This window comes from Sphaeramia orbicularis, chromosome 17 (genome assembly GCF_902148855.1).
Source record: "Sphaeramia orbicularis chromosome 17, fSphaOr1.1, whole genome shotgun sequence".
Classification (NCBI taxonomy): Eukaryota; Metazoa; Chordata; class Actinopteri; order Kurtiformes; family Apogonidae; genus Sphaeramia; species Sphaeramia orbicularis.
The window spans coordinates 23,865,765-23,881,695 of NC_043973.1; the positions used below are offsets into that span (position 1 = coordinate 23,865,765).

The 15,931-nt window shown below is 40.5% G+C and overlaps 1 protein-coding gene across 2 annotated transcripts; it reads right to left on the reverse strand.

Annotated features, from left to right (window-relative positions):
* Positions 1 to 7,711: 7,711 nt before the first annotated feature.
* Positions 7,712 to 15,551, reverse strand: LOC115437857 (angiomotin-like 2a). 2 transcript variants are annotated; one of them, XM_030161225.1, is made up of 11 exons: positions 15,353 to 15,551; positions 13,995 to 14,803; positions 13,300 to 13,468; positions 11,768 to 11,912; positions 11,570 to 11,659; positions 10,630 to 10,925; positions 10,360 to 10,535; positions 10,168 to 10,221; positions 9,867 to 10,063; positions 9,510 to 9,641; positions 7,712 to 9,031 (listed from the first exon to the last, which is right to left on the reverse strand). In XM_030161225.1, exons 2-11 carry the CDS (start codon positions 14,720 to 14,722, stop codon positions 8,946 to 8,948), a joined length of 2,073 nt encoding a protein of 690 aa, XP_030017085.1. In that variant the 5' UTR covers positions 14,723 to 14,803; positions 15,353 to 15,551; the 3' UTR covers positions 7,712 to 8,945. The 2 variants fall into 2 exon arrangements, with proteins under 2 accessions (XP_030017085.1, XP_030017084.1); XM_030161224.1 differs by having other exon boundaries at positions 10,168 to 10,269; positions 15,353 to 15,550.
* Between the last annotated feature and the right edge of the window lie 380 nt (positions 15,552 to 15,931).

The window sequence follows — 15,931 nt, forward strand, 5'->3', positions numbered from 1 at the left end:
AGCCAGGACCTTCTGTATTCACTGTGTTTAAAAGCAGGTAACGTTGACTGAAAATCACATCACAATTTGGATGTCACTCATATGGTCACAGTTCATGGTTTTCACTTAGTTTACTTTCAGAGGACTCCTTCCATAAGAAAATATCATGTTTTCAAACACACACACACATATATATATATATACAGTTTATATTAACCAAATTTGAGATAATATGTATATATATTTTAAAAAGGCTATTTGTACATATTTTGTTCAAAAACATAGAAAAGCATCTAATTGCATCTACTACAACAGGGGTGTCAAACTCATTTTAGTTCAGGGGCCACATACAGTCCGATATGATCCAAAGTGGGCCAGGCCAATAAAATAATAAAAATAATAGGATAAGAACTATTGAGTGAAAAAAGTAAATTCCGTAATGAAAATGTTTACATCTACGAATTGTACTTGAACATAACATGAACCAATACGATCAACTTGAAAATTCTTAAGTAAAATAAGTGCAGTGTTAACAATATTACACCTTAGTTTATCATTTATACATGTGAATCACAACTTAGAGATCACAGTGGATCTACAAATACAAAGTACACAAAACATTAAATAACAGGGAGAATATTATTGAAATTCCACATACTTTTCTTAAGACATTTCAGATATTCACATTTTTTGTAAAAGGCTAGTCTGTTAATGTCAACATTTTTGTGTAAGTTTGCTTTTTTTACACTAAAACAAAGAGACAAATTTACAGTTTTCATTATTTACAGGTTATTATTATGATAGTATTTTACTGGTCTGATCCACTTTAGTCTGAAATGACCTAAAATGATTTTAACATCCTTGATTGTGAATATCTTGAGTGTAATTTTTGCATTTCACAAATTCATCCCAGGGGCCGGATTGAACCCTTTGGTGGGCCGGATTTGGCCCCTGAGCCGCATGTTTGACACCTGTGCACTACAATATCTAATATGTAGGTACTGTAAATGTTTGTCAAATGTTGCCATTGAAACTTTTTAAGAATCCTGACTTGCATAATAACCCTCATCCCCAAGTCTAAAACTCCCTTGTAATATTAATTTTTACTTTTTATTAAAAGAATGTGTATATTTTTCCAGTGAACATCACTGAAATACACAAATTCTCATGCCATTTATGTTTATTCTAGGTTATTCTGGGTAATGCTCTAGTTTTTTAGGCAGCAGCATTTGTTTGTATGTATTCGGAAAGAGATGTCTTGTCCTTTATGACAGCTTTCAGTGGAAAGGAGTCGGAGATTTATGAACCAAACAAATATGTAGATATATATTCCTCTAATACTCATTTCACTATCATTTTAGACTGATTTGTGTCGATGTCTGTGCAAAGTGATTTGTGTTCTTACATATGCTTCCAAAATACAACCATATGTTATGACATGAGACATTCCTTAGAGAACAGAATGACTTTATTCAACGAGTGAGGACATTTTTGTTGACTAGAGATGGTGTATGGGTAAATTTAACCACTTTATTTGTCTAGGGATATGCATCTTCTGTTGGTTCTAGTGTTAAAAGATCAGCATGCTTCGTAGTGACATTATATATACTAAAATGCTGAGTTTACTCTACAGCACAGGTGTCAAACATGCGGCCCGGGGGCCAAATCTGGCCCGCCAAAGGGTCCAATACGGCCCTTTGGATGAATTTGTGAAATGCAAAAATTACACTCAAGATATTAACAATCCTTTTAGTTCAGGTTCCACATTCAGACCAATTCAATCTCAAGTGGGCGGGACTTGTAAAATACTATTATCACAACATAAAAATAATGACAACTCCACATTTTTCACTGTGTAAATGTAAATATTTTCATGTATTTACACTAAAACAAAGTATAATTTTGCAAAAAAAAAAAAAAAGTGAATAACCTGAACAAATATGAACAACTTGAAATGTCTTAAGAGAAGTAAGTGCAATTTTAACAATATTCTGCCTTATTTTAAATGTTTTGTGTGTTTGTAGATCCACTGTGATCTGTAAGCTATATATAATGTACATGTGTAAATGATAAACTGAGGCATAATATTGTTAAAATTACACTTATTTTTCAGTTTGTTCATGTTATTTACATCTTTTGAAAGGATTGTTTGTAGATGTAAATCTTTTCATTATGTAAATGTACTTTTTTCACTCTGAAACATAGAGAAAAGTTTGGAGTTGACATTATTTATATATCATTATGTTATTATTTTACTGGTTCGGCCCACTTCAGATCAAATTTAGCTGAATGTGGCCCCTGAACTAAAATGAGTTTGACACCCCTGCTCTACAGCAATGATGTGTAACGAACAGAAACTGAAGAGTTGGAGGAGGAGGGTTTCATCTCTAACCCCCTAACAGGAATGTCATTCACAACTGCAGTTTTTGCAGCACGGTGGTGTAGCAGGTGGTTACAAGTTACTCTCCTGTGTCCCTGCAGGCATGACTCATCTATTACCAATGTCGAAAAAATGCACAAGGATTATGACAGGAGCAAGGAATGATGGATCAATTTTCTTTCCTGCCGGGTGTTTTGAACATGTTTGTTTGTTGTCTGAGTGACAAGTGTTAAGTTACTTAATGTAAGAGTGCTGCACATATATCTGCCCTGAGGAGGCCAGTCCATCAGTCTCTCAACACTATCATTTCTATCCTTGTGGTTTTATGTGTGAACTTGCTTGTGATGTGGGCACATATCTGTTACTTGTGTGTATTTTTGTGTCTAAAATGGATTTGGGTGAATTTATTTCACAGAGAGCTGAAATATATACTCTTTAAAACAGTTTTTGGACTTAGGCTATTCAGAGTGCCATGAAAGTCACCAGTGTAACCACTTCAAATATTTCCCAACAGTCATCCGCATTAACACTCAGCATGGATGATATGAAACCTTTAAAGGCCGATGCTTATTAGGAATGTGCTGTTAAACTATAAACATCAGAGCTGAGGGTAAAAAAAAAATTCTGCACACAAACACACACTGTGAGTGGATAATTTCCACGGTTTACACAGCAATAAACCCATTCCTTTCATGGTGATGACAGTCAATATGAAGCTCCCATGTGACTGAGCCAGAGGGCAAAAAAAATGAGAAACGATTCCAAAAAGTGTAGAAAATGTAATTTTCTTGCATGTTTGAGCAAAGAGGAATTTGACCCCTGACTCCCATTTATGTTCTATCGTCCTTCATCGTTTCATTTCTGGGAAAGAGGAGTGCAGTCGAAACATGTCAGCTGCCTTTCACATTCACAGAGGAATGTTGGCGAGACTTCACAATGTTGTCAGTCAGTTTGCCAGATAAGAGCTCTCAGTTCATAAATACGATTGATGGCATTGCATACCACCAGTTCCTGCTCTGTGTTTTCCCATATAAGCATCTCTACTATCTCACCATCTCACATCCTCTCTCTGCAGGTCCAGGCATGTCTAGAGGTTTCAGCATATTCCTGATCCAATTACTTAAACCACACCACTGCGAGATACATTTTTCCTTTTGCTAAGTTGGGGATGTGATGTGTGGGGTTCAGTTGTGTAACATGATTGAACATGATCGGCAAATGTTTGAAAGCTGGCGCAGATGTATCAACACTTTGTTGGGGGAATAAGCAAATAGATCATCTGTATATTTATATCCCATTTAATCACGTTAAACCAGCTGCCGTTCAAAGACTCCAGAAATGTGAAAGAAACACTGAAACACAGTCAATATTACAGTCATTTGTCTCAAGTCTCACTAATGGGTGTGAGGTATCAAAGCTGGGAAATCCCGCACACTTACGTTTTTACCTGTTTGGCCGGAAAAATGTTTATAGAAAGAATACAGGTGTGGGATTTTCTTGCAATTCATGCTTTGATATGTCTTGCATGTTTTATTCAGTCAAATTCAGAGTAAGATTATTTGTATTTCATTCATCCCTGAAGATTATTTACATCAGTACATGAGGACAAAACACACAACACCATCTCCAGAAAAGTTGTGTAAAATGTGAATAAAAACAGAGTGCAATGATTTGTAAATCTCTTAAACCAACATTTTATTCGTAATAGATCATAGCAAACATGCAATTCTCGCAAAACATGTAATACTCTGGAGGGCTGCAGGGGGCTGAAGTCTATTCCAGCTATCATTTGACAAAGGAGGGCTACACCCTGGACACGCTGCCAGTTCATTAAAAAGCTGACATATAGAGATCAACAACCATTCATACAGACATTGACATATAAAAAACATTATCACAGAACATATGAGAAAATGCACCTTTTTAACCCATAAAGACCCAAACATCCATCACAGATCAAAAGCATCTACTGATCTAAAATGTTTAATACATGTTGATCCACTAATCCTGTCAATACATGTAAATAATTGGAGTAAAATGCAATGTGGATATGTTATGCAATATGTTAAAATAATTCAGGTAAAATGCAGTTTGTCATCTTTTCATGGTCATCAGATATGACCCATTTGGACGTTCAGAGGTTCTGTAGTGAACGTGGAAACACCATCATCTTCAACAACATTGATTCAGCAGTAAAACCCATGGAGTTTTATCAATGGCAGTGGATGGAAACACTTGGTTTATGTTCAATTAATGATATGTTTTACTGAAAAAGTCATTTCTCCTTTAGTTTTCTCTGTTTCTGATAGAATACCCCTCAACTTTAATCTGAGCTTTTATGAACATACATATGATCTATAAATTAAATACAGGATTACTATTACTATACTGATTTACACTGATATAGTACAAAATAGAGGATATTATTATAAACTAGAAGCACTCGGAGAGCGCAGACCTCCGCCAAGGCTGATCAGTGCCCCCCCCCCCCCCCCCCCCCCCCCCCCCCCCGATCACCACCAAAATTTAATCATTTCTTCCTTATCCCATTTCCAACAAACCCTGAAAATGTCGCCCAAATCTGTCCATAACTTTTTGAGTTATGTTGCACACTAACGATCAGTGGGCCCCCCCGTGGGCCCCCCCACCCCCGATCACCACCAAAATTTAATAATTTCTTCCTTATCCCATTTCCAACAAACCCTGAAAATTTCATCCAAATGTGTCCATAACTTTTTGAGTTATGTTGCACACTAACGATCAGTGGCCCCCCCCGTGGGCCCCCCCACCCCCGATCACCACCAAAATTTAATCATTTCTTCCTTATCCCATTTCCAACAAATCCTGAAAATTTCATCCAAATCTGTCCATAACTTTTTGAGTTATGTTGCACACTAACAGACAGACAGACAGACAAACAAACAAACAGACAGACACAGACAGACAGACAGACAAACAAACAAACAAACCCTGGCAAAAACATAACCTCCTTGGCAGAGGTAATAAATGGTGATAAATCACTTATGGAGAACATTTCATTTGGGGACTAACGTATAAGTAGTGCTGGGTCTTTATGAGTTAAGGAAAACATAAGCTCATTTTGGCAACACATCTTGAAAAAGTTGGAGACAAGAGGCTGAACATTTTGTAACGGATTAAGTAAATTGGCGACAAATCAGTCTCTCAGAAATAAAGATAGGCAGAGGTTCATCCATCTGCAAAAACTGCATCTACAAATTGTGGAACAAGTCAGGGATAATGTTCCTCAATGCTACAACTTTAAATATCCCATCTACATAATGTAATCAAAAGTTTTAGAGAATCTCCAGAAACCTCTGTGCACAAGAAACTAAGCCAAAAATCAATTTTGGATGCAAATGACCTTTTTGGCCCTCAAGCAGCACTGCATTAAAACCACACATGTTTCTTGAACCATCCAGGTTGTTGTCAGTGCTCAGTTCAAAAGATTCAAATATCATTTATTGTCTATTCACTAAATGTAGAGGACATGCAGAGAACTGAGATAATGTTTCTCTGTCACCTTATTAAATGCCATGCATTTTCAAAAAGAAAAAAGAGGTAACATAGAATATGAATTGGAATAAATATAATGTCAGTCTATTGACAGTAGCGGCAGTTGTGCAGTTCAGTGACAGTTTATGAGGTGAGGAGGTTCACAGTGAAACCAAACAGCAACAGATTTGTCAAAGCAGCAGATAGGGCAGTCGTCCACAGATTAGTCTACTGAGACTTGTGTGCAAAAATGGTAGAGGTAGAGTCTTTGTGTAAATGAGAGGGTGGGTTGCAGTCTTGGGGGGGGGGGCCGCTGTGGATAGAGCACCCTGACAGCCTGATGGACAAACCTGTTCAACAGTCTTGTGGATCGGGCCTGGAGGCTCTGGTACCTTTTTCCTGAAGGCAGGACGCTGAGGTGGGAGTGGGAGGGGTGAGAGGTGTCACTGGCAATGCCGATGGGTCTGCGGGTGAGGCAGGTGTAAAAAATGTTTTTGAGGAAGAGAAGAAGGGCACCGATGATCTTTCTGGCTGTATTAACTTTGCGTTGTAGAGTCTTTTGGCAGGAGTCAGTGCAGCCTCCGTACCACACAGTGATGCAGCCAGTAAAAGCCTGCAACTCTGATGGTATGGAGGTGTATAAGTGCACAGAAGGGATGGCCATGTCCTGACTTTTTGGAGACATGCTGCTGCCATAGGTTTTAAAATTACATTTTTTTTTTTTTCTTTAAATTATTTTCTTAGTATAACCATTTGATATTTTTCTCTGTTCCAATGTAAATAAAATATAGGCTTATGAGACATACAGATCATTGATTTATGTTTTTATGCACTTCTAACATGTCACGACTTTTCTGAAATTGATGCTGTAGCAAGGCGGTTTTTTTTGTGGATAAAACACAGTGTATTATAACATACACTACCACTTAATGGTATAATAGTAGAAAAAAAAAAACAGTCTATAAATTTTGGTGTACCTACAAAAAGTATTTGAAGTGAATGAATGATTATTAACCAGTTCTTTCTAGATTTAACCACTTTTGCTTATTGCTTAAAATGTGTGAAAAGCTGCTCTTCCTCTGTCATATTTTACATTTCACATACATGTTTGAACAATAGGCTGAGTGGCAAAGCATGTGAGCAGACAATGATGACACCACAATATCCATTGTCCTTGCCATTGTCCTAAATTGTGTAGTCTCATTGTCACTGCTGCTGAACCGCCCCAAACTGGTAACAGTCGATATGTGCCAGAGTGTGTGCATGCAGTGCACATGTGTGCATAAGAGGTAGATCTATACTGAAACAGATACCGCTTAACAGAGCCCTCCATCCTCTAATGGCATGTGTGGAAATACTTCATAAATACCTCTGGGTGTGAGTTAAATCAGAAGCAGGAAAAGCTTTCAAGAATGCAGCGCATGTTAGTAAAGGTGCATGGCAGCACAGAGGAATTTCAAATGGCATTAGTGGCTAATCTAGGAGAAACCTGTCTTTGTCACGTATAAGGTTACGTGTCCCTATGAGAATGTGATCTATGTCAAGCATGCTCTTCATGGCAAGAAGAGAACAAGAGAGCAGGCCACCCGAGAAAGTTGAACCCAAAAGAATGCAGCTCTGGTATTCATTAATGAAGAGCACTCGTCTCTGTGGTGGAACAAGAGCATAGGAATGAGGAGATAGGGTGACAGAATGACAAAGAACTGGGAGTGAAAAAGGAAGAGAAGTCTCATCATATTCACCAGAAGAATGATTTTGTTAACTCTTTCTGGATAATTGACTCTTTTATATCACACATAATTAAGACAAACATAGCAACAATGAAAAATTCTGAAAAAGTCAGTGTGTATTTGAATATTTTATTGCTTTATGAAATGTTGAGTTCAACTGTAAAAACCTTCATATGTTCACAGAAATGTCATTTGAAGTCATCACTTGGTTGGTTGTGTACAGCAAGACATGACCGTGATTGTCAACACATAACTTACAACAAACATACATAAACTCTTTGGCATCCTGCTCAAAGCACTATCATATCTAAAATAACAATACAAACATCTGTATAAAATATTTAATAATAATAATAATAATAATAATAATAATAATAATAATAATTAACCTGTTTGTTAGTTCAAAGCTCACAGTAAACAAAAACCAATATGGTGTTGTTTTCAACTTTTACCCCCAGGGTGATCCGAACCAGCAGAATCCCCCTATCAGGAAACACACTCACATACCATAATCACACAATGCAACATACTTTGAGAACAAAAAGGAAATCAGAAAAAAAAAAAAGGATGAAATCAACACCAGATGCAACACCCTCCCAAAAATACACACTTCGTTTCAGTTTGGCAAAAAAAGAGAAAGTTTTTATATATTAATTAAGCATCTTACTGTTGCATATTTTAAGCCTTTGCAGAACCAGCTACTGAAGCTTAAAGAACATGAACAGGAAGAGCATTTCACTAACAGTGTCTTATGTGTTATAAGCTTAAATTGTTAAACAGGGTATCTCTAAAAACAGATCCATGTAATGGGAATGAGGTTACTCAGATTAACACCACATTTTTGGGAAAGGAGGGGAATGCAAGTCTGGACTCCACAGATTAACTTAGTATTTGATATTTATCTAAAGGAGCAGGAGGCTCAAGTTAATACTTGGGGAACGTGGAAACCAGATAAGATAAATATGTAGCTTTTTGAATTCATTTAGAAAGGAGATAAAGGGGTAACAAAGCAGGGGAAAGCAGCAATAATATATATTTGTAGTATATAAATATTTTGGCATACACTCTCTGAGAACATGTTGCCCTATTACAATCCACAATACTGTCCAAGTACCTCGGAAGATTCATCTTTTCTCCCCCCGCTGGACAGTCTGCCTGCAGCTGTCCAGCTCTAAGTGAGAGCGAGTGAGTCAGAGCACAGCTCTGTCTCTAAAATCTTAAGTCCTTTTTTCATGCTTTGGCCTTTTTCCACAACATTCTTGTTTCTTGCATACAGTATTTTCTTCCATTCTTTTACTCAAAGACTTCACAGATTCCTCATTCAACATCCACCTCTGACTTCCCTAAATGAAGATTTCCACTGCCTCTGACTCCAACTCATCCAGGCCTCTGAACGGGTTTAATAGCAACTTCCTAGGCACTGCCTTGTCTGGAAAAAACAGAAAGAGAAACAATAATTGTACAAATATTTTAAGGCATAACAGTGGAAAATGTCACAGATACAGCTCAGCTATCATTGACTAAAGGTTAACACAGATTTTCCACACTCAAACAGACCTAATATGCTCAGTCAACAGATCCACATTATTTCCTAAGCATGCACATTCCTCGCGGCCTGCATTATGAACCATGACCTGGCCAGATGGTATCTGATAGGCTGGTTAAGCCACAGCATGGTTAATCAATGTGAACATCCACAAAGTCAACATTCAAACACTGTTTTTCCAATGAAATGTTTACTTCTACACTGTGACTGTCAAATGCAGACTCATACGGGCATGTCGCTTCACTTGATGCAGACCCTGAACCATGTGTCTATGTGGTCTGTATTGAGGGAAAGTTATTTTTTATTGTTTTAATGCCCCACGTGAACAAGCACACTCATGCATTTTTGATTGATTACTCACCAGTGTTGAGCTTAGTTATGCTGGCAGTCTCTTTGGCTTTGGTTCCTGCCATCTGCCGTTCTAATGTTCCGGGTTCAGACTGAGCGGAGAACTGTCGGTTTGGCAAAGTCTGATCATCTGAGAGGCTCTTACCTAAAGGAAAATATCACAAAAATGTTAGCATGTGTCAAGAGTGATTTCAGTAATTACTGATCACTTCCTTCTTTTCATCTATATGGTTTTTTAATGAAAAAATCTGCTTGTTATAATACTATACAGTGTGTGTGCTTGTGTATGTAATGTAAGACGGACAGTGGGCTCCTGCTTTGGTATCATCCCACATGAATGATTAAATCAAGGCAACACTATATTCCTCACCTCTGCTCTTGGTGGTGCTCTTGGAGGTGCTAATAGAAGGAGTGGAGGAGGCAGGTCGTAGAGGTGCCCCTACGTTACTTAAGAGCTTTGAACAAGGATTTAGTTCCTCTTTCCTTCCTTGGTCCTGGTACAGGCGCTGGTTGAGGATCTTGATTACTGCATCCTTCTCCAAGATCTGAGCATAAAGAGCGCGGATCCTGACAGAGAACAAACATGAAGGAACATTTTAGTAAAAAAAACCCCATCCTGATTCCATAACTGGATTCTTTGAAAACAAGAGGGACTGATCAAAGAAACAAACCTGTTTTCCATTTCTTGATTCCTGTAGTCAGCAACCGGCAGGTCATCATTGAAACTGTTGTTAGAAGAGTGGCAGGGGGAGTGGTTAATGATGGTGGTGTCTCTGTAGCGTGAAAGAAATTGCACTTGGATTAAATTACATGAAAAAAATAAATACTTAGTTCCCAGTGGGTGCTTATTTTAGAAGCCGTACCTCTGGGCAGCAGCAGTGGCAGCCACTTCCATGGCAAACTGCCTCATTGTGCTCTCCTCCAGGTACTTTTGCTCCCAGCGTACCATGTCAGCCTCAAGGGCCAGGATACGCTCTTCCCGTTCATGCAGCCGCTCTTGGAGGGAGCTCATGGTGACTCCTGGCGGCTGGGACTGCCTCTGTGGCGAAGCGACAGAGGGTATGGTGAGACTAAATCCATCATGTGATAAACTGTAGGGATGCAAAAATGGGAAGGTCGTATTTTGTCTTTACCTGCTGGGCCCTCAAGCTCCTCAGCTCCTGCTCTAGTCGAGTCCTCAGCTTCATCTCCAGGCTTTCCCTCTTCTCACAAGTGGACTGTAGCTGAGCCAGGGCACTCTGAAGCCTCTCCACCTTCTCTACGTAAGCTCTCTTTCTCCTCAGTTCCTCCTCAAGCTGACGCCCACGTCCGCGAGCTGCCTCCAGGGCCTCCTCGAGTCGCTTGGCCCTGAGGCTTTGCTCCTCCGCTGTTATCCTCAATCGCTGCAGCTCCCGCTCTACACGCTCACGTTCACTGTTCTGCTCCTCATCTGCAGCAATGAAACGAAGGAGGCATGGTTAAATGTGTGTTTGATGCATGAGAATTAGAGTCAAGTGCATGGTTTTGAGAATAGCTCGGGTATTACAGGTTTACATTTCTCTCCTAAAAGTATCTATGGGTGTCAGTCGACTAATTCTCTCTTTGGAGTGTATCTGCAGTAATAAGTACCAGAGCTCGTACGTGGTGGCCAGTGTTCTTCATTTAGCGAAGCACTCATGGTATGTTAAGAGGAAGAAGGAGGAGGAAGGGGGAGAAAGCTGCCCTATCCCTTTGACCCACATAGCACAGAGCATTCCTCATCAAGGCTATACAAACACCACGACTCTGCTTGAGTCCAGTTCCTTAAACAGACAACATAAATCACAGGTGGGGAACCTCATTTTTACCACTTCCACAGCCGCTCTGTGATTTAGAACCTGTTGGTTTCCCTTGTTCTTTTCCAAAGGGCCACATGGATTGAATTCCCTATTATTAAGCCTTCTTACCAAACAAGCTGAGGTTATGCAAGTGAAATTCCTGCATGCAGGATGCCCTTAGCTACAAAAGGGCCCCTTGCTTTGCTACAGTCCAATCCAATCAAGCACGTTGATTACAAAGGAGGATGCAACAGAGCACATGACACGCAATACTTACTTTGTTCAAGGAGTTTAGCCATGATGTGCTGGTTGTGGTCAGCAGCCTCTACTTCTTTTGCAACATGTGTTCTGGCATTTTCCAGGTTTTCTGCAACGACAAAGATTGAACATTAGATTATATCTTAAACCAATCTGTATTTGATATGACAGGAAAGTACTTGTGGTATGCAGTAGGTCTCATGGCAGTCGCTCATACCTCTCAGGTCTCTGTTGAAGTCCTGAAGCCTCCTGACCTCTGCTACCAGCTTCCTCCTCAGTGTCTGCTCCAGGTTCTCTCTCTTACTGCTTCCCTGCATCAGTGTCTCGTAGGCCTCGGAAATTCGCTGGATCTCCTGCTCCAACTGGAAGTAAAGGAAATAGGAAAGGAAAGAAGAAAGGAGTACAGAAATAGAGAAAGTAGAAAGAAGGAATTTTTGGTTAACCTACTTAACATGCCAGGGAGGAGCTGGAATGTTGATTCATGTTGTTACAGTACATAGATATACATATGGGTATGTACACAACTGTGTATACAGTACACCCAACGAGTGTATGTGTGTGGTATAATTCTGAGAAGGAATTCAAGCCCGCACCACTCCCTGTGAGACTGATTTATATCTACATTCCTGAGGGCTGATAGCTCTAGTTCCAGGTGTGAGCGTACAAGTGCGCACCCAAGAGCGTGCATGTACACAACACACCACAAAGCACAACTTCACAAGCACACAAAGACTCACACACACAGATCTGGGAAGGCTGCCAGTGGAGGGAAGGTGTGCATGCCTGTGCCTGGGCTGTGGAAACGGCAAAGAGACACCCACCATTACAGCAGTCACACAGGCATGTTTACTCAGGGCTGCGGCCTGACGGGGAAAACTTTCCAACCCTGGCAATTACCATTCTTTAAGGCTGAGACAACGCAAGAACCATGTGACATAACTCCAGCAGAGAGTGGAGTGGATTTTACGATGATTGGCTGAGGTGTCAAATGTCTCTGAAGTTGTTTTCACCATGTTAAAGGGGGAAAATATCTTATTTTAGGCCTGTTAAGTCAACAGTTAAAGAGTGAATATTGAAAGCCAACAATGGCAGGAAGAGGATTTGGGCTATGAGTGAGAATGTGGAGGAACCCCCATCAGCAGTGTGCACACAAGTCACAAACCAACTGACTGCTGTCTGACAAGCCTTGGATTACGAGGAAAATCTATGGCCTCACTGACACTAAAGCACACACTCGCACACACAGATGCTCTAGCTGCCACTAGGTCAGCCACACAATGAAAGTAGTGTGTAAACACAGTAGCAGGCTGTGACCTCTGCTTGTGGTATGAAAGGTGGCAGCTGTTGATCTCATCTGCCCAGTCCAGATGAGGGAGTGTGGCTGTAGGTTGATGACAACTGTTGACTGGGGTTGAGTTTCATAGACAGGTGGCTAAAGTGAATGATAATGCCCGTCTGTTTGTTCAGCAAGTAATTAACTCAAGGGAATTTCCCTCTGATAAACAACAGGTTTTCTAATGTGATGGCATCTCACTTTTTTTTTTCATTTTAAAGTATGCTCCATAATGTGTTGGAATCACCTCTTTTTATACTATTTGATAGAAGATTGCTGTGTTGAGTTTATCCACTTTTATATTAAACCTCCCAATGGTAAAATGTAATACTGGTTTAGATGTTCTTACTCCTTCTTTAAGACCTATGTGAGAGATGTCAGCAGCATAAAAACATGTTCCCTTGACTTCTTCATACCTTTTGAATACGTCCGGTCTTTTCCCGGTGAACCTCGAGCTCTTGCCTCAGCCTCTCATTCTCTATCAGCAACAGCTCCACTTGGTTGGGTTCTTCCAAGCCAGCAGGTGGCAGGCTGTTGAATGCATTGTAGCAAGGGACTTCAGTTGGTTGGTCAGACTGAATATACCTGTAAAAGACAGATTGGTAATGAGTAAAAACAAATATCTCTGTCATTCATTTCAATCCATGGATGCTTGGCTGAGTCACAGCATTTTATTCTGGGAGCTGGAGGTATGGAGTTGAGGCTGGATTAATTTTTGACCAAGACATCTGAAACATCATATTAACCTCTATTCTTGTCTACAGATGAGCAGACGAGCTGACTCCAGTGGCTGTAAATAAAGTAAAAACCTAAATGTGGAACAAACTCCATACAAGCATTTAAGGCAACACAAGCATGTGAAGGTATCTAGTTGCAGTATGCCAAGCATTACAAACACCTACAGGGTTGGACTTGTTCGCTTCTAAGTATTTCAAGACAGAAATGTGGAACAGTGTGACTCACATTCGTAAGTATGTGTTTACGCATGTGAAACACAATGACGAGTCCTGGAAGCTGATTACTAGGCGGATTCTAGTACAAAACTACACCACTTTGAATGATGTAATGTTTGAAGTAGATTAAGTGCAGAAAAATAATAATCCATTGGTACCTGTGCTGCTGTATGTGCACTGGCTCCTGGACCTGGTGGGGGATAAATCCATGTCCCTGAATGGGTGCTGAGTATTCTGGTGGTGGGCTGCGCTTGTCCGGGTTCGGCCCCATGCTCTGCAGGCTTTGTGGGGTGTAGTAGGGCAGTTCAGGGTAGCTGTGTGAGGTGTTTTTGATGGCCTCTGCTTTGGCAGCTGCATCATTCCTCTCCAAAGATATCTGCATGCGATGTTCACTGAGTGACCGCACATGGCTGCACTTCAGCTCCATCACATCTGCCTCTTCGTGGAAGACCCCCTCATGCAGGAGCTTCCCCTCATGGAGCTGCCGGATGGGGCCTGTGCCAGTAGGGGCCCAGTGAGAGGCCAGATACTGAGAATGTGCCTTGGCCTGCTCATAGGTTGGCAGCTCCTCTCCATGCAGCTGGTAGAGCTGATAACCACTCTCTGAGTGGTGGTAGTCACCCTGGTGCTCCTGACCCTGGGGCTCCTGCCTCGCAGAGAGTTGAGGGAATGAAGGGTCCTCCTGGGTGAGACTCTCCAAAGAGGATCGTGGACTTCTGCCCATGTCGCCTCCGCTGCTGGGTCCACTGTTACTTCCGCTGCCTCCTCGCAGGGCCTGCTGCTGGATGGCTAACAGTGTGCGGGTGTCTGTGGGGTTTCCATAGCGGAGCTGCTCCTGGATGAGCCGGTGCAGGACCGTTCCAGACGGCTCTTCAGTGGATGACATGTTGGTTTGTGAACGTTGTTATTCTCTCTTGGAAATCGTCTCTTTCTCAGATCAAAAATACTTAAATTAACAGCTGTGAACCTGTAAAAGAAGAGAAAATGAATTAATATATTTATTATAGGCTACTACTAGAAGAGATGACTGACAGTTACAATCCAGGCCTCCACATCAGTAAACTCATTCTGATCTCTAAGGTTCTCTTTATGACCAAAAAAACCCTCAATATCTCAACTTACATTTACATTTTTCATTATGTAAACAATGTCAACAAATCCCCATGTTCATGAATGGTATGTTTCAAATATTATGTCAAAATATTGTAATGTTGAATCCACCTCAGCAACAGCGACAACACAGAAATGTGGACACATTTTCCACAGCAGGCAGAAAATACATGCGCCAAAAATTCCAATCTCACGGGGGAGCAAAAGCGCACAAACCGCATTGTAAAATAACTTTACATTCGTCCTCACAAGAAAACTGTTGTTTCAAATCCCTGCGAAAACTTTTTAAAAACCTACAAAAAACACACCTTACATATAAGTTCTCACACATTAGTTCCAATGTACTCAGTTTGTATTTGAGGATCGTTTTTTTTTCTGTTGTAAAGAGAACAACCGCTGTTCTTACCAGCTCACGCTCTCATCATAACAAAACCCTTGTTCTTGTTCTTGTTGTCGAAGTCAAACTCAGACTTATTCCACTGTATCCATGAGTTTGTCCGAGTCAGTCGTGTTTCATCTTCGTGTGCCTCGGTCCTGCCTTTGCTGTGAAATGACTGTGGAGAGAGCAGGCGGCGATAATAAGTAACCGAGGAGGGACTGAGGTCGGAATGCCAGGAATGTAAAACGCGAGGTCCCTCGGGGATCAAAAGCGTAAAACCACACGGGAGGGAGGGGGGGAGGAGCGACTGCAACGCGCTTTATCATTACCAATGAACACTACAGTCAAGTATAGGACAGGGAATTTGCTTTACAAAGCTTGGATTTAAAAACCTCCTCAGCAAAAAAAAAAAAAAAAAAATGCATTCAGAAAAAAGTCAAGTGAAAATAGCAACAAAGCAAACTTGGTGAGGAGCTGCTGCACATCTGACCTGCTTTAACCACTTTTTCTGGATCTTGCTTAATAGTTTGTTTAACATTTAAGAGATCTGCTGTTTGTTTTTCTTCTTTTATATGTGAGGAATCGATCATACTGAAATCCAAACTT

Excerpts from the sequence above, each read along its gene's own strand:
- LOC115437857 (XM_030161224.1), bottom strand. The coding sequence starts at position 14,722 with ATGTCATCCACTGAAGAGCCGTCTGGAACGGTCCTGCACCGGCTCATC. Across the intron at positions 10,926-11,569 it reads GGCTAAACTCCTTGAACAAA|ATGAGGAGCAGAACAGTGAA; the intron begins GTAAGTATTGCG and ends TCATTGCTGCAG. Across the intron at positions 10,270-10,359 it reads GCCACTGCTGCTGCCCAGAG|AGACACCACCATCATTAACC; the intron begins GTACGGCTTCTA and ends TTCACGCTACAG.